Here is an 18169-nt window from a genome sequence, read left to right on the forward strand (position 1 = left end):
GGGCCTCGCGGACTGCTCCCAGCCCTCAGGGCAAAAGGCTTCGGTGCGACTCCCCACCGCCAGGTGAGTCCAGCCAACGCGCGGGCGTTGGGCAGACGTGCGGCCGCCAGGGGCGGAGTCAGCCTGCCCCGCCCTACTCGCGCGCCTGCGGGCCAGCCTCCGGTCACGTGACGGAGGCGCAGGTGAGCGCCGCTTCCGGGGTCGGGAGACCGCATCGCGGCCGGCTCCGGCTTTCACTCGGTTGGGTGTGCGGGAGACTATGGCGTCCTCCTCGGTCCCGCCGGCCGCTGTACCGGCGCCGACAGCGGCTTCCGGCACAGGTTTCGGCTTCGCTTCCAAAACCAAGAAAAAGCATTTCGTGCAGCAGAAGGTGAAGGTGTTCCGGGCGGCCGACCCGCTGATGGGCGTGTTCCTGTGGGGCGTAGCCCACTCGGTGAGACCCGGCCCCGGCCCCGGCCCCGCGGAGGCCCTGTCCGAACCTCTGAGCTCCTCCGGGCTTGTCTGTTTCCAGGCTCCCGCCTCCGGAGCCCCTAGCGCTGCCACTTTTCCCCCAGGCTGTTCTGGTCTGCCCACCTGCCCTCAGGTGTTTCACCCAGCGTACTTTCTCGCTCTAGACCTTTTTTTTTTTTTTTAACGTAGACTTTTGTCTCTCCCTCCGCCCGTTACTCCTCCACTCTGGTTCCATTTTCCCCAACTGAAATCCAGCTCCCTGCTTCCTTCCAGTCCGTTCCAGCCTCAGGCCACGGAGACCGGCCGGGACCCGGCTCCGTCTGGAAGGACATTAGGGAGAGTAGCTCTTCTGGCTTGGTGGTGGTGAGGTCTCCAGTGAGAGTGTAAGTGTAGAAAGGGAGCGGAGAGGGTAACTGGATGAAGGGAATCGTTCACTTCTCCTTTGCACCTTGCTTTACAGCCGCCGTCAGTGACGTTGGAACCTTGGCTTTGGGGGAAGCTCCAGGCTTCCTGGACCTTCTAATCCTGCATGTCCCTTCCTTTCCCTTCCAGAGGTACAGCATTTCAGAGAAGCTACCCCACCCTGAGCCTAGTGGTTGCACTTACTCAGCACTTAATGTATGTAAGCCTTTGGTCTTAATTGCAACCCATTGCTGGCTGGAGTAATGGTATTTGGTGTAAGTGGGGGTCATCTTTGACCAAAGAGCTGGCTCAGGAGCTCTGGTCATGGGGACATTATGGTGGTGAACTTTAGAATCAGGGAACTGCTGTCGAAGGCTGGCCTGGGAATCCGGAGGAGGCCAAAAGAGGCCGGCGCATCTACTTTCCTGAGGATACCTCAGGTGAAGGAAGCACAGCCATTGCCCCCCTTCCCTCAGATCTGGATTGGAGGGATGCAGTGACCTTGAATATGACAGGCAATATTTAAAAAAAATTTTTTTTTTAAGTTATTTATTTTTTGGCTGTGTTGGGTCTTCGTTGCTGCCCGCGGGCTTTCTCTAGTTGCGGGAGCAGGGGCTACTTTTCGTTGTGGTGCGCGGGTTTTTAATTGCGGTGGCTTCTCTTGTTGTGGAGCACAGGCTCTAGGCATGCGGGCTTCAGTAGTTGCGGCACGTGGGCTCAGTAGTTGTGGCACATGGGCTTAGTTGCTCCCCTGCACGTGAGATTTTTCTGGACCAGAGGTCGAACCCGTGTCCGCTGCATTGGCAGGCAGATTCTCAACCACTGCACCATCAGGGAAGCTCCCAAGCAATGTTTTAAAAACTCAACTTCCTTGAAACATTATAGTCATGGTAGTGCTGTGGAGGTGGAAGGGGATGAGGAGGAATACAGTTTTTGTCACATTTTTATTTGTGGCTTAGAAAGTCATCTGGGGGTGTGTCAGCTCCCTTTTGCATTTGTGGCTCTGTGGACTGCTCCCAGCTCAGTCTAAGGCACTTGGTATGGGCAAGGCTGATGGAGGTGGGCTGCCTCTGTTATGACTCATCCATCCATCCCTTTGGGAAACTTAAGAAGGAGGGTTTTCCTTTGGTAAGATTGGGGAATTACACATAAGACCTGCCTCAGCTTCCCTAGGTATATATACTTTAGCCCCAATACTCCACCCTCCAGCCAGCACACATTTACTTCAAGGGTCTGGAATGGAGAAATTCCTTGAACATATGCGTTAGTGATGATTCAGCCTGCTTAACAGCAGGTGGCGAGGAGGGGGCATGAAGAACTGTAGCTGAATTTTAGGCTGGGAATCTCTAGTGGGTTTTTTTTTTTTTTCCTCTGGAGGAATGTGTTCTGTCCTCCTTTTCTACTGAGAATGAGAGGAGCTGGTTTTTCATTGCAGTGTATGGGATTTAGGTTAGACTACACTTCAAAACCTCTGTCGAATGATCAAGTAAGGATAGGCAAGGCATCTGTTTATTCAGTTAATAAACACTTCAGGACCACTGTGGGCCAAATATTGTGCTAGCTAGGCACCTGAGTGATGCAGATGACTAGAACTGGTCCTTACCAGAGCTCACAACCCAGGTGGGGAACTCACGTAAACTAGAGGTTAGAGTCAAGTGATAAGGGTGCGTGAAAGATACTGTGGCAACAGTGGGGAGAAAGCACATCTCCTGGGCATTTCTTAGTGCAGGATCCCCCTTTCCACCCTGAATTAGCAGACTGCTGATTCTTGGGGCTGAGGAGAGCATGTGATGCTTGCATCCTTTGGGATGTGGGTTGGCTTGACTTCAGTGAACAGATGCCTAATGAGCTCATATCCTTTGCCTGCCTGCATTCCCTCTAAAATCAGCTGTTTTTCTTTTATCTTACACCTAGGCAGGTGGGGACCTACTACAGAGAACTGGGTCAGAGTGGTCAGGAAGGACTGGTCCTGTTTGTAAGGAGATGCCCCCTTCAGGATATGGACGTTTCATTCTCGCTGCTGTCGACCCCTCAGAGTCCCCTTAACTCTCCTTGTACTTTGAAAACACCTTTTGTTTCCAGTGGAGCATGGAACTGTTTGTCTTGAATGTCTTGAGTCTGCTGAGGCTCTTTTTTCTCTCTAGAATTTGTCACAGCTTTAAAAAATAGTCCAGAGTCGCTTACAGAGTTTGCCTAATATAAAATGACTGTTGTGAGCATGAAGTTCCACGGGGGCGGGAGTGTGAGGGGCTGTGTGCAAGGGTTGCTTACTGCAGGCCTTGGGCAGCAGAAGATGGCAGACACATACTCTCACCTTTGTCAAGCATATGCATGACCAGCGTTTTTAAGGGAATGAGGTTTGATTTGCCCTTTTCTGACTCTTGCCCAGACACAGTGTATAAGTAGCTCTCCACACCCCTGCTCACTGGCTTCCTGTTCTTGTGTTGGCTTATCAGATCAATGAGCTCAGCCAGGTGCCTCCCCCGGTGATGCTGCTGCCAGATGACTTTAAGGCCAGCTCCAAGATCAAGGTCAACAATCACCTTTTCCGCAGGTATGTGGGAATCCCCACCCTTCTCATGTCAGCCTTCCTAAAAGAGAAAATAAATAATTTTAAGAGTTAAGATTGAATGAGTTGAAGGTTTTAGATTTAGAAGACAACTTACAAGTTGTTATTGTATTGTCTAACCTTCCTTCCTATGCAGAAATTCAGTATTTTGTAAAGAAACCACTAAAATAATTTCCAATGTTCCTTACACCCTTATCTACGTGTACTAGTTTGCCTCTCCTCTAGCCTGGAGATTCACAAAGTAATAAATACGTTTAGATGCCATTACCATTAGCTTCTGAGAGGGACTCCCTGAAAGAAATACCTGAGTCCTGTAAGCCCTCCTAGTATCAGAAGATGCCATTCAAGACCTATTGCTTATTTAGGGATGTCTCTGACTTGCTTGAGATTTGGGAAATGCTGCTGTTTGGATGGGCAGTAGGTCGTGGTTCTGCTTAAGCCGCTTACCAGTCATGTGACTTCAGCAGGTCACTCAACCACCCTGAGCCAGTCTCCCCTTCTATAAAATGGGAATAATACACCTTTAAAGGACCTCACAAGGGTTTTATGAGAGTCAAATAAGGTAATATGTGTGAAGGTGCTTTGTAAAGTGTCAAGCCCTACATAAATATAAGGTAATATTGTTACTTTGTTTCTTATCTTGACAACCTCTATTGCAGGGAAAATCTGCCCAGTCATTTCAAGTTCAAGGAGTATTGTCCCCAGGTCTTCAGGAACCTGCGTGATCGATTTGGTATTGATGACCAGGATTACTTGGTGAGAGTCCATTGGGTGAGGATAGTCCTTTCTCCCTAACAACTGGGGAATCCGTGGGACAGTCATGTTTGGAGAAATGAGGGCCTTCACAGGTATTCTTTATTTTTTTGTGGTCACAGGCATCTAAAAAAGTCTGAAGAAAGCTATAAACCCTGTCCTTGGGGGGAAATGTAGATACATTAAAATTTTTGCTTTCAATTTCATTTAGTCCATATATGGACACCAAATTTAGAACCCTTGCTCGTCCTCTTACGTCAAGATTTTATCCACTTTCAGGTGTGTTCAGTTGGCCACTATCCTAGACTTGCATCTCCATATAAAGGGGAGGAAAAGAGCTTCTAGCCTATTTTGTGTCCCCAGGTGTCCCTTACCCGAAGTCCCCCGAGTGAAAGTGAAGGCAGTGATGGTCGCTTCCTTATCTCCTATGATCGGACTCTGGTCATCAAAGAAGTATCCAGTGAGGACATTGCTGACATGCATAGCAACCTCTCCAACTACCATCAGGTCAGGTCTCTCTCCAGCCTCATTCTTCCCCTCCCTACTCATAACTCAGCTCCAGAGCACTTGGGAGACTTCCTATCCCTCTTTCTCCCTATAGCCCATTTTGCTCCCCAAGAAGCATTTGACATCATACTTTTGAAAACAAGGCATTTTAAAAAGAGAGCCTCTGCATACCGATTTGTGTTTGATTAAATAGAAGAGTTCGTGTTCCTTCTTATTTGGCACTTCTAATCTAAAACCGCTGTGAATTGATAGATACATAAAGGGTACATGTATAGCAAAGTATAAACTTTAGACTAAGTCAGAATTAGATGAAGTGTTAACACCAAATGTACTATCAGGAATAAATGCAGTTTGGGGAGAAAACCAGGATAAGTGCACAATTGGGATAGATTGGAGGAGAGAAGCCATGATCATATCCAGCCCTAAGTGGGATTAGGGAAACTATCCGATCAGATGAATTTGGAATGTGAAGTTTCTGGACTATTTTGGGAGTAAAAACATGCCTGAATATCTTTCTACTGAAGAAAAATCTCACCAAAATCAATGAGCAAGGAATAAATGAAAGATTCTAAAAGAGTTTTTGGTTATTCAACAAATATTGGATGTCTGTTGTTATTAGGTCTTATGTGAGGCAGTAGAGAAAGAGGTGAGTGAAATGGCCGTGGCCCTTGAGTTTCTCTTGTTCTAATGGCAGAGACCAGTAAGCTAGCGTTAGTTAGCACACAGCAAGCTGCATGCAAGGAGTAAAGGTATCTAGGGGATGCTCTGGGGTGGCAGAGGAAGAGCATCCCAACTCACCTGGGGCAAGAGGTGCACTTGGTAGGCTCAAAGAGAGTTTTTTAGAGGGAGTATCCTAGAAGTTGATTCTTGCATGACTAGTAGGGACCAGCCTTTGGACAAGGAGGAAGAGAGCACTCTAGGCAAAGGAAAACAGCACTTGTAAAGGCACAGAGCCATGAGAGAGCTTGGTGTTGTGGAACTGCAAGAAATTCAGTGTGGCTGGGATAAGGTATTGTGGAAAAACAGTTAGGCAGGAGCCAGGCCGTGAGGGTTTTATAAGCCACACGAAGAGTTTGGGCTTTATCCTGAAGGTGGTTTGCAGGGGAGTGATATATATGTTATTTAGAAATATCCCTGTGTCAGCATTTTAGAGAATGGATTGCAGGAGGGAAATACTGAGAGTGGAGATACCAATTAGGAGGTAATTGTAATAGTCCAGGTGAGAAATGACAAGGGCCTGGAGGGATGATGCAGTGGAGGTGGAAAGAACTTTGGGAGAATTGTGAGAATTAAGGCAGAGGCGCTCCAAATTCCTGCTTAGGGATAACTGGGTGCCCAGTGACCAACAGTTGGGAAGCAGAAAAAGAAACAGGTTTTTGGAAGAAGACAGTTTGGATTTAGGCATGTCGAGTTTGTGGTTTCTTCAGTTCACGCAGATATAGATGTCCCATAGGTGGTTGGGGTATGGAGTTTGGGAAAGAGGACTAGATTAGAAGTCTAGATTTCAGAACCATAAGGTGAATAGATGGTAATTATCGCCATGAATGTATTATATTGGGTTGGCCAAAAAGTTCGTTCGGGTTTAAGATTATGGATGTGTCGAGTGAAATGAAAAGAAGGTTGAGGAAAGAACCTTCCGGAGCAAGAAGAGAAAAGAGCCCATAAAGGAGACTAAGAGTTGTCTGACGCTTTTTTTTTTTTTTAACGTGATTGCTAAGTTTAATTCAACAGCTATACACACTCCTGCCTTGTAAAAATAACAGAATGCTCCTCTCAAAGTTACATAGAGACGTGAGCACAAGTTTGCTGTTTTTAATACAGCTCTACAAAAAAGTTGGCACCAAATGCACATAAAAGAAGTTTTAAGGCTTAATAAAAATACAGACTAGTAACTTCTCAATACAGCTTGGAGGCTGAGAACAGGAGGCTAAGAGTTCATGAAACTTCCAGATACAGGCAGTCCCCAATGTACAGAGCATTTTGCACATGCAAATGGCCTCCCCCATCAGGTTCAAAGGACCAAAAACTTTTTCTTCTGCTCCTCCCAGTGACCAGACTACCCTGGCTCTCTAAAGCCATGCCCACGGCCCCAAGCAGGGAAGATGAGAACAAAAGTAAGACCGCGTGGTCAGAGGCCTTACTCTGCTGCCCAGAGGCTCTGCTATGGTTGTGTTTTCCTCCTTCCCGCAGGCCTCTATCCCCAGCTCTGCCCCAGAAGTCCCTGCCAGGGGACAGATCTAGAGACCTCTTCCCCTGATGTGGCTGACGGTGAGGCTGAGACTGAAGCCCCAAGGGCCAGCGCCATGTCAGGGTCTTTTTGGTGAGAGTTGTCAGATGCTTTTAATGATTTATGCCCTACTGCATTCCACACAGGATTTGAGGATAGAGAGGAGTGGTGTGATGGGAGCTCAGAGTGAAGAGAGTTTTAAGGAGAGGCTGGTCAGTAGTATCTAGTGCCAGCCAGTTGAAATATGATGACTAGATACCCATGAGATTGGCAACTGAGGGATTTGAGGCAGTGAGGAGTAGAGAAATTTCAGAGGAGAATTGAGGGTATAATCTGATTTCAGTCGTTTGAGGTATGAATGAGAGAGAGGCAGTGGACTCATGGCTGACTAATTTTCTGAGAAGGTTGGCTATGAAGAGAAGTAGGCAGCAACACTGAGGGAGATTGTAGCACTGAAAGAGGAATTTTTTAAGAATCCAGATTATAGGCCATCTTGCAAACATTTTTACTGTGGGAGTCTAGCCCACCAAAGAACATTGGTCTAGATCAGTGGTCCCCAACCTTTTTGGCACCAGGGACCCGTTTCGTGGAAGACAGTTTTTCCACCGACTGGAGCTGGGGCCGGGGTCGGGGGATAGTTTAGGTGGTAATGCGAGCGATGGCGAGCTCACCCACCACTCACCTCCTGCGTGCGGCCTGCTTCCTAACAGGCCGAGGACTGGTACCAGTCCGCAGCCCGTGAGTTGGGGACCCCTGGTCTAGATAAAATCATTTTGTTGATATAATTTCTACTACTGGTTCTGTGACTACTTGCGTATAAAGAGGGATAATAACACGTACCCTTCCCCATCTCAAAGAATAATAAAGACGAAAGGAGAGATGGCGCTTTAAATTTTTTTTTTTTTTTTTGCGGTACGCGGGCCTCTCACTGTTGTGGCCTCTCCCGTTGCGGAGCACAGGCTCCGGACGCGCAGGCTCAGCGGCCATGGCTCACGGGCCCAGCCGCTCCGCGGCACGTGGGATCTTCCCGGACCGGGGCACGTGTCCCCTGCATCGGCAGGGGGACTCTCAACCACTGCACCACCAGGGAAGCCCCACTTTAAATTTAAGAGACATTATACATATGGGATAAATGAAAGGAGATGATGATTCAGAAACTACACGGATACCAGGGGCATCTTTAGAAAGTCCCCACACCCCTTCGGAGCTTCTGTAACCTCTACTTGAATCCCTATGGAATAGTAGCATTTGAATTCCCATCCCTGAGCTGCTCAGCCTCTTCCCCTTCCTTCCTCCCTTCCACCCCAGTACATTGTGAAGTGCCATGGCAACACACTGCTGCCCCAGTTCCTGGGGATGTACCGGGTTAGCGTGGACAACGAAGACAGCTACATGCTTGTGATGCGCAACATGTTTAGCCACCGTCTCCCTGTGCACAGGAAGTATGACCTCAAGGTAAGGAGAGGAGGTGAGGGCTGAAGGGGAGACTCCTGATGACCTGAGGGAGGGGAATGGCCAGGGAGGGCACTGGATGATGCATTTTAAAGGAAAGAAGGCTGTGGGTTTGAGGACTTGTCTTAGGAGCTGGGTCCTGACTGTTCTTTTAGCCACTTCTGCTGACTTTGTCTTTGCGTCTCTCCACAGGGCTCCCTAGTGTCCCGGGAAGCCAGCGATAAGGAGAAGGTGATATAATTTTAGATGATAGGGTGAGGGATGGGGGAGGGCAGGTCAAAGGGACCTTCTTGGGATAAAGAGGTAGGGATCCCCAGCTATTTACTCTTATCTTAAACCACCAGAAAGAAGAGAGATGTAGACTTTTCCTGATCCAGGGATTGTTTGGAAGGGGCAGTGGGAAGAGCTTCTTTGTCACTGGCATGGGTTAGTCCATGTGGAAGGTTTGGGGATGCGTGAAAATGTCAGACTTCAAGAGCAAAATGCCTACCAGCCGCCTCCCATTCTGAGCTCTGTGTTCAAGCAGCTGTTTTTGCTTCAGAAGAAAGAAAAGTCAGAATGGAGGTTCTGGACTGAAACCATAGGCAGAAAGTAGGGGGGTGTGATTTGGGGTACAGCCGCAGTGGCTGAGTCTGGGGAAGCCACCAGAGGTAAGAACAGGCTCTGGGCAGCATCCTAGTGTTAAGTCAGTTGAGAGATGGGCTGTAAATCTGTCTCCCCTAGACACCCCAGAGTCAGAGACAAAGCCCTACATAGAGCAGGGTTTTCTGAGAGCGTGGGGTAAGGGCTGTATTCCCAAGATGTCCCTTTACCTATTCTCAGGTTAAAGAATTGCCCACCCTTAAGGATATGGACTTTCTCAACAAGAACCAGAAAGTTTATATTGCTGAAGAGGAGAAGAAAGTCTTTCTAGAGAAGCTAAAGAGAGATGTGGAGGTGATGGGTTGGGGTGCTGTGGGAAGTGGCTTTGTTTCCCTTTTTTGCTCCCCACAGGGCAGTTGCCCATTCACAATACAAGGGAACTCCTCCTCTTCCCTTTGGGTTCTCTGCATGTAGGGGAGTTGGATAAGAATCATGAAAATCCTCTAGAGGTGACTTATGGAGGGGGTGGCTGGCTTGAGCTAAAAGAATGATCTTAGATACCCAGGACAATTAGGTAATAAAGGGCAATGGTATACTCCCAACCCTCAATTTTTACACTTCTTTTCCCCAGGAGGGCCCCGGAAATTCAGGGATGGAGGTATAAGGGTGGTACCTGGGAGTGGAGAGGGAGATCTGGGGCTTCTCATTTGTCAGTGGGGTTTCAGTTCCTAGTGCAGCTGAAGATCATGGACTACAGCCTTCTGCTGGGCATCCACGACATCATTCGCGGCTCTGAACCAGAGGAGGAGGGGCCTGTGCGGGAGGAGGAGTCAGAGGGGGATGGGGACTGTGCCCTGACCGGACCTCCTGCTCTGGTGGGCTCCTATGGCACTTCCCCTGAGGGTATCGGCGGCTACATCCATTCCCACCGGCCCTTGGGCCCTGGAGAGTTTGAATCCTTCATTGATGTCTATGCCATCCGGAGTGCTGAGGGTGAGAAAAAGCCTGGAAATTTTAAGGGTGGGGAGGGTGGTCCCTGGAGGACAGAGACCAGGGTGGTGGGTGGAGAGGCTGTTTAGCTTTTCAAAACAGATCTGACTGGTTCCTGGGGAGAGGGAATTGGGACTGTACTTGCTCTTCATTGCTGGTCTCTCTCCCCAGGGGCCCCTCAGAAGGAGGTGTATTTCATGGGCCTTATTGACATCCTGACACAGTATGATGCCAAGAAGAAAGCAGCTCACGCAGCCAAAACTGTCAAGCATGGGGTGAGGGTTCTCTAAAGCCTTTCCTTTCTTGTCTTGACTCTTCAAGAGCCTCTTGTGCCAGAGCAGTGGGGTGGCAGAAGGATGAAGGGTTGGGTATGGAAATGATCTGGAGTGGAACTGAGAGTGGGGAGTCGGGGAGGGGTGCGGGGCCTGACACCATGTTCCATACCTCCTCTCACAGGCCGGGGCAGAGATTTCTACTGTCCATCCTGAGCAGTATGCTAAGCGATTCCTGGATTTTATTACCAACATCTTTGCCTAAGAGACTGCCTGACTCCATGGTGACTGCTGCTGTGTGTTCCAGGTGGTGGGGTTCTGAGAGGCTTTGGGGGAATTGTGGGTATTCTGGCCACTCTTCTGCTCTTTCTCTTTTGCTAACTTCAGGCTACAGGCTTCTTCCACCCAGATAACTCAGTCTTGTTGAGTAGGCTCTTCCTGGCCCTCAGAAATACATTGTCCTCTTTCCTCTTCCTTTCCTTCTCCCTTCCCCTCCAACAAGTCTGCTTGCTTCATTAGTGTTACTGTTGACTCTCTCCCAAGTGCCTTGATCTTTGTAAAATGTCCTGTTGTTTCTATAACATAGGAGGAGCTGGGGAAAGGGTGTTGTTTGCCATCTTCAGGACCTGACTGGACAGACGGACCTGGCTCAAGCTGCTACTGTGGATGCACTTTGCTGTGTGGGATGAACTAAGAGTGTCTGAATTTTGCTGATAACTTTATAGAGCTCACTGTGGCACACTTCCTTCCCCGTAGGCCCTGGGATGGAAGATTTTCAAAATACTACAGATGTGGGTGCAGGCATGCACACATACGATGGGATATGGCCAATCTTATGCGGCTGGGGTGGAGAATGGTGGGCGGGCTGGCAGCTCATGGAGGTGGGACCTCTGAGGACTCTTGTGATTATGCAGGGAATTGGAGGTCTCTGTTGAGGGTTGACTACTCTCCAGGCTCTTCCCTCACTCCACGTTCACCCCCACCAGAGATGGCCACAGTGTTGAATCCTGGGTTTGACTGTCACTGCTCTTCACCAGGACCTCACATCCCTCCTGGAGCTGGAACCCTTCATTGGGGGTGTGGCCAGTTCTGGAGGCTGGGAGGATGAGCCAGGGGTATAAGGTTCACTCCCTATGTTAAATTTCCTTTCTTCATGTCTAGCCACCCCTAAGGTTTTAGACCGAGCAGAAGGGAATATCTCTACCTGGGTTAACCCTGGTTATTTCAAGAGAAAGGAAGTCTCACGTGTGGGAACCTCCTCTACTCTCTGGAAGTGTGCCCATAGCATACTTACTTCCCCTCTCCTTCCCAAACGCTTTTTCCAGTTGGATTTGTTATTCTGTTCGTCTTATACTGCTACTGTGTCTCTCAGGGGACAGATGGCCGCCTTTGTCATCTTCACTCTCCACCCCCAGAGAGGAGTCAGAGCCATAACCCGGCCTCCTCCAAAGATAGTTGAGTTAATACGTGATATTCTCAGAATGTAGCAGACCCTGATGAGCTGAGATAGTGTACTCCCTTCCCCGCAATGCCCTTGGGGCTCAGGCAGCCATTCTTCTTGTGATCCTACATGCTCCCTGAGGCTTCTGCACTTCTCTGAAACATAAAGATGGGCACCACCGAGTGGCCTGTGGGGTACAAAGACTCTTGCTCTGTATCTGCCTGGACTGATCTGTCTCACAAGAAGTCATGAGGTCATAAAGGAGAATTCCTCCTGCCCCTCCATCTTCTGCTCCAAAGGAAGTGACAAGAGGAGTCCCTAGTTAAGGATTAGAGTCCCTATAATATGTTCCTGTCAGGAGGCTGATGGATCTTTTTCATTCCAACCATCTACCTTCCCCTGTTGAATGCAATAAAACTCCATGACACCAGCAACTGTTCTTCAGAAATGGGTTTTCTGACCATGTGGCTGATGTATCATAAGCATTATGGTCTTCTTCATTTGTTGCTTCTGGTTTTTTTTCATCTTTTTTGTTTTATTAATTAATAAAAAAGATCTTGTGTATTTACTCCTGTTGCTGTCACTATATAGAAAATAAATTATTGAATCCAAATTCCTTCACAGAAATGCCTCTTCTTTCCCTCTTGCTATTTTGGAAGCCTGGGCTTAGGGATGCAGAGACCAGATGAAGAATCCTGATTGGTCTTTAAGGTGTTGGGTCCCTAAGGATATGGGTTTCAAGATAGATGGCTGTGAACTTAAAAAGGTGTTGAGGAGTGTGCATGGGAATGGAAAACATTCCCCAATTTTGTGGGAGTTAGCTATAGGGGGGCCAGGGACAGCTGAGATGATGTGACCCTCCCTCTTCCCCCAGGGTTTTGGGCTAGATCACACTCCCATCTCTGTAAAGGTGAGCACCTAAAGGAGAAGGAATTCAGTGTTCCTGCAGGCTTCCTGGAGAGAAGTCCTCTGTCTGCAGGGCAGGAAGAGTACAGCAGGGTCCTGGGAAAGTAATGAAGAAAGTGACCAACCATCCAGATGGAGAGGGAGTAAAGAAAAGGGGGTGGATTATCAGAAGTTGCTGCCAGTCTGGGAGATCCATCCGGTGCTTCTGGCTGAGGAGGTCTTTTGGCTGGTGGAAAAACCTGGCTTGATGTGGCCCCAGGGAAGTGAGTTGGACTGGGGGCGGAGATTGCTCTGATGTGGGAAGCAGAAGAGAGAAGAGCTTTTTTTTTTTTTTTCTTTGAGAGTTTTTAACTCTATTTCAACCATAGACTTGATACTACCATCACTCCAAGGCATTTAAAAAAAAAAGATGTATTCACTTCGCATTCTGCACCAGCCTCAGTATCCCTGTTTGTGTAAAGAGAAAAATCAGAGACACTTACCAATACCCATCTGGGAGCAGGTTTTGCGGGGTCACAGAAGGTAACAATCTGGGTAAAGGCAAGCGATGAGGCAGGGGGTTGAAATGGTTTAGTCCTGGACTTATTTTTTAGAACCAATGCTTTTTTACTATTACTCTTCTTCCTACTCCATATTCCTCAAAGGCCTTTCTAGAAAAAGGATCACAGAGAAATTGCCCTCTCTTCCCCATCTACCTAAGCGACACGCCTCACCCACCCATCCACCACCACCTCCCAGAAGCTGCCACGAAGCTGGCTGGGAAAGAAAAGGGAGAGGGCCCCTCCCGGGAGGGGGAAGCGAGGAGGGTGGCGTCTCTAAGAGATTTAACCTCCCACCCTCGGTTCCACGATACCACCCCAAGCCTCCGAAGATTGGGACGGCGCCTCCATTTTTGTTTTGGGGCAGAAGAGCGGGGGCTTGTGGATAGAAGGGGTCAAAGCAAACGGTGATTATTACCCCTGAAGGGGAAGGGGGGGTGCCATCCTTCTTCCTTCCCTTTCCCGCAGTCTGCACCCCCTGCAAACTCCCCCCCGCCCCCCGCCACCTTCTCGGGGTCTCCCCCCCACCCTGGTTGCTAAGGCCCAGACCGTCATCCCAGCAACAGCCTCAGTCATGTGACCGGCAATGGCGGCGCTGACAAGAGGTAGGTGAGCCCGGCGCCCCCCACACCCGCCGCGCGCCCCCCGGGCCCCGCTCACACCTCCCCGCGCGCCCTCCGGTTCCCCCTGCGCCCCCTCCTCCGCCTCCTTCCCCCGCGCGCGGCGCCGGGACCCCCTTCCAGGCCCCGCTAATGCTCTTTCTGTCACCCTCCAGCCTTGGCCTCCATTCGGGGGTTCTGGGGCCCGCAATCGGGCCGACATCCACCCCACCCAGCTGTGGGGCTGCGGGGGCTCTGCCGAGCGGGCCATGTGGGAGGTGGTTCCGGGTCGGGTCTTGCAGGAGGTCGTGGGGGGAGGGGTGGAGATGCCTCAGTTGATGCCCGCAGGGACCCTGGCCCTTCCTGGCTGCCCCTGTGGGCGGCCTCTGTCTGGCGAGAGGGACTGGCCCCGTGTCCGGCCTGGGTTGCCCCAGAGGAATCGGACCCAGCATAAACTGTGGCCCCGCCTCCCTTTTCTGTGCCATCAGGACTCGGAGCAAAGGACACCTAGGTCCTGGCTTCTCTCTGATGGGGAGAGGGCGTTCCACCTGGATGGACAGTGTAAGCCGAGGCTCTAGGGTTCCAATTTCACTTTCTGAATCTTGAGCTGCATCTAGCCTTGAGGGGACTATGATGGAGGCACAAACGGAGAGCTGCTCCCCTATGGATCAGTCAAGGAATTGAGGTCACGCTAATGGCCCTTCTTTCTATTTGGGCTGCATTTGGAGGTATTGTAGGGATAGCTCTGTAGCTGAACACGGCAAGACTCCGTGGAAACATCAGGCTGCTCCAGCGGAACCCTCTGCCTGAGCCCCACCCCTCCCTAAATGTAGCCTAGGTAGCTGGCAGGCTTGGACTTCACGTGCCGGGTTTAAAAGGTGACAGCGACAGCGAGAACTTTCTTATTGCAGGGGCTGCTGCCACTTTGTTGGCATTCCAAGCAGACTCCCGCAGAAGGGACCGGGTTAACTCTCAAGAAAGGCTCCCTAGCAATAGGGGCTGAATTATTCGGGAATGTGGAGTAGGGCGAGGAATTGGGGAGCAAAGGAAATATTCTTGTCCTTGTGACCTGAGGGAGGTGGCAAAAAAGACCTCTATCTGTGTGGGCTTTTCCCTTCCAGACTTCTCTTATCCATGCCCCTAGGCTTTCTTAAGAGCCTCAGAGCTGAGGAAGAGGAAAGTTAGCATGCTGAAGCTCCTTCTTTAGCAACTTGGAGAGTGGCTGGGGATGGAATTCTGCAAGAGACAAGGAGAGGAAATGAAAGAGGAGGTTTTGTTTCTGGGCAGACTGGGGAAAATGGTAACATTTGTCATCCTAACCCAGTCCCCCCCCCCCCCACTCCCCCTGCCCCAGTCCTGGTCAGCTGAGTGTGGAAACAGAGGGATTTCTGCTGCTCTCATCGTCCATGGGCTTTCCAGGTATCTGCCTTTCATGGGAACCTCAACTTTCACCTTTAAATTGGTTGCCTCTATTCCACGTTCCAAGTAATCCCATTCCCAGTAACTTACACCCAGATCCCGTCTCTGTTAAGTGGGCTGCTGGGTTGGGGCTTGTGGAAATGGGAGAAGGGGTTTTTCATTTTCCCTCCTTTCCCTTTCCACCCACCAGGTCACACAACCTACAAGTAGGGAGCAGGAACAGAGAGAGAGAGCCTGCATGCCAATTCTAAGCTCTTCAGGATCAAAGTGAGCAAAAAGGAGGGCAAAAATCTCCCTTCCTTTTACAGAACTCAGTTCTCACCTGATGTGGGGGGAGGGGCAGGTTGTTTCTCTGATCTCGGGAGCAGTATAGGAGAACCAAGATTGATGCTCGGCTTGGATGATAATAAAGATACAGAAGCTTTCTTGCTCTTCAGTGGGTGCTGGAGTTTGAAAGATAAGAGGAAACAGAACATGAACTTGGGGGAGGAGGTGGGGGTTGACCTCTGAGTGAGTGGAGATAATATAGGGTTGGAAAGGAACGGGAAGTAGGAGGCACTGATATTTGTCAAATGGGGACCCCCCACCCTGAGTCCTTTTCACCCTGGGGGCAGTGTCGTTCGTCCTGTCCAGAATGGCAGCCTGTGGAGGCACCTGCAAGAACAAAGTGACTGTCTCCAAGCCTGTGTGGGACTTCCTCAGCAAGGAGACCCCTGCCCGGCTGGCCCGGCTTCGGGAGGAGCACCGTGTGTCCATTCTCATAGACGGCGAGACTTCTGACATCTATGTCCTCCAGCTTTCCCCTCAGGGCCCTCCCCCAGCCCCTCCCAATGGGCTCTACCTGGCCCGGAAGGCTCTCAAGGGGCTGCTCAAAGAGGCAGAGAAAGAGCTGAAGAAAGCTCAGAGGCAGGGGGAGCTTATGGGCTGCCTGGCTTTGGGGGGTGGGGGGGAGCACCCTGAGCTGCACCGCCCAGGCCCGCCCCCTCTCCGAGCAGCCCCACTCCTGCCCCCAGGGGCACGGGGGCTGCCTCCCCCTCCTCCTCCCCTGCCCCCTCCTCTTCCCCCCCGCCTTCGGGAGGAGGCAGAAGAGCAGGAGAGCACCTGCCCCATCTGTCTGGGGGAGATCCAGAATGCCAAGACATTAGAGAAGTGCCGGCACTCATTCTGCGAGGGCTGCATCACCCGGGCCCTGCAGGTGAAAAAGGCCTGCCCCATGTGTGGCCGCTTCTATGGGCAGCTGGTGGGCAACCAGCCCCAGAATGGGCGGATGCTGGTCTCTAAGGATGCCACACTCCTCCTACCCAGCTATGAGAAGTACGGCACCATCGTCATCCAGTACGTCTTCCCGCCCGGTGTCCAGGGGGTAAGAAGCCTATGGCCTGCGCTTACCCTTCGGTTTTCCCTGCGCTTGTTCTCTGACCTAGGAAAACTGGGGGAGGGGGAGTATGTTTGTTAGATGTGATACAGTCTTGCTGTCTCCCGGTATGCCTTCCCACTCAAGTGCCCTGGAGCTAGAGGCCCCCTTGAAGCCTAGCTTTTCCATCCCCATGACCCCAAGGCACCCGTGAAAATAGGTATGAGAGAAAGGAATTGAATTCTATTTCTTTGATGAACTTGGATGTTGACCTCTATTCTTGGCAGAGGTGGAGTCTGTGGACGTGGTGGCTCAGGTGCGGACAGGCACGGTGGGAAGGGTCTGACCCCCCTTAACAGTGCTGGGAGCGTTACTCCATTCCAGATTTATGAGAGGGAAAACCTTGATGACAGTGGAAGGTTAAAATAGGAGCGGTCAAGAACGTAAAGGTGTCTTCCTGCTTGACAAAGAGTAATGTCCAGTTCGGGTTTGCAGAGTGATGAGGAAGCTCTGAAGGAGAGTAATAGAAAAATAGAACAGGTTAGACAGTGGAAGATGCATTGGGAGTGTTTCAGGTGGAGAAGCGAAGGCTGAAAGACCAGTTATTCCCAGTCTTCACATTTCTGCTGAGTTATCTGGAGAGTAAGGCCTAGCTACTTTTGAGAATTCATTTGTTGCTGAATTGAGGCTTGAGGGATCGGGACAGCAGAAAGGACCTCTTAATGATGAGGATTTTGTCTGGAAACAGGCTTCTGCTGCCCAGACCCTAGAGCTGCACCTTCCCTGGAAGGCTGTCGCTGCCCCATCAGCGTTAGCTGGGGGTGTACGGCCAGAAGGCTGGCCAGGATGACCCTCAAGATGCCCAGCTGCTCACTGCCCACTCTGCCTCCCCCACCCCAGGCTGAACACCCAAACCCAGGAGTTCGGTATCCTGGCACCACACGGGTGGCCTACCTCCCGGACTGCCCTGAGGGCAACAAGGTGCTGACCCTGTTCCGCAAGGCATTTGACCAGCGTCTCACCTTCACTATCGGCACGTCCATGACCACAGGGAGACCGAATGTCATCACCTGGAATGACATCCACCACAAGACCAGCTGCACAGGGGGACCACAGCTGTGCGAAACGCCTTCTTCCCTTCCCTTGGCTCCACCCCTTCTCCCCATTTCTCTCTGGGAGCCTCCTAACTGGAGAGGACCACCCCCAAACTATTCAACCATATTGCCTGTCCCAGTTTCTCCTGTAGTCATCCTGGTCCTAATGTGCCCAGCTTAACCTACAAAAATAAGCAGAATTGGGCTCAGTTATCTTGGGTTTGGATAATCTCAGGGAAGGTGGGGAGGGGCTAGAATGGGGCACCAGCATGAGGGTGAGCCTGGGGGTAATATGAGTAAGCCTGAACGGCTAACCCTGACCCTCATTTCTCTTTGCTCCCAGGTTTGGGTACCCGGACCCCACCTACCTGACCCGGGTGCAAGAGGAGCTGAGAGCCAAGGGCATCACCGATGACTGAAGGACATCCCCTTTGGGAGGCCCCTGCTGTTCTCCTTCAGTAGGACCCAGTGGGAGCCTCTGTGGTCTCTCCCTCTGTCCCCTCATCACTCAAGTAGGGGACTGTCTGACTGGGGAAGGGGTTCAGAGAAGGAGGGGCGATCCCTTCCCCAGTCCCCCACAGGCTGAGTGCTTCAGTGCAGTGTGAGCCACTCC

General features: G+C 50.8%; 2 protein-coding genes across 4 annotated transcripts; both read left to right on the plus strand.

Moving 5' to 3' along the window:
- The first annotated feature begins 223 nt into the window (after positions 1 to 223).
- Positions 224 to 10901, plus strand: PIP4K2C (phosphatidylinositol-5-phosphate 4-kinase type 2 gamma). Of its 3 annotated transcripts, none has more exons than XM_082849965.1 (11): positions 224 to 433; positions 3309 to 3406; positions 4081 to 4177; positions 4538 to 4681; positions 8217 to 8363; positions 8553 to 8591; positions 9183 to 9296; positions 9668 to 9935; positions 10104 to 10207; positions 10389 to 10488; positions 10791 to 10901. In XM_082849965.1, exons 1-10 carry the CDS (start codon positions 260 to 262, stop codon positions 10467 to 10469), a joined length of 1266 nt encoding a protein of 421 aa, XP_082706091.1. In that variant the 5' UTR covers positions 224 to 259; the 3' UTR covers positions 10470 to 10488; positions 10791 to 10901. The 3 variants fall into 3 exon arrangements, 2 of the variants coding, with proteins under 2 accessions (XP_082706091.1, XP_082706092.1); XM_082849966.1 differs by having other exon boundaries at positions 10389 to 10500; positions 10791 to 10862; XR_014326588.1 differs by lacking the exon at positions 10791 to 10901 and having other exon boundaries at positions 10115 to 10207; positions 10389 to 10480.
- A 4151-nt stretch (positions 10902 to 15052) lies between these two features.
- Positions 15053 to 17975, plus strand: DTX3 (deltex E3 ubiquitin ligase 3; the record flags this gene model as incomplete). Its single annotated transcript, XM_082850342.1, has 5 exons — positions 15053 to 15108; positions 15299 to 15375; positions 15742 to 16471; positions 17363 to 17580; positions 17900 to 17975. Exons 2-5 carry the CDS (start codon positions 15347 to 15349, stop codon positions 17973 to 17975), a joined length of 1053 nt encoding a protein of 350 aa, XP_082706468.1. The 5' UTR covers positions 15053 to 15108; positions 15299 to 15346.
- Positions 17976 to 18169: the final 194 nt, after the last annotated feature.

Source organism: Leucopleurus acutus (genome assembly GCF_964270905.1).
Source record: "Leucopleurus acutus genome assembly, chromosome: 11".
Classification (NCBI taxonomy): Eukaryota; Metazoa; Chordata; class Mammalia; order Artiodactyla; family Delphinidae; genus Leucopleurus; species Leucopleurus acutus.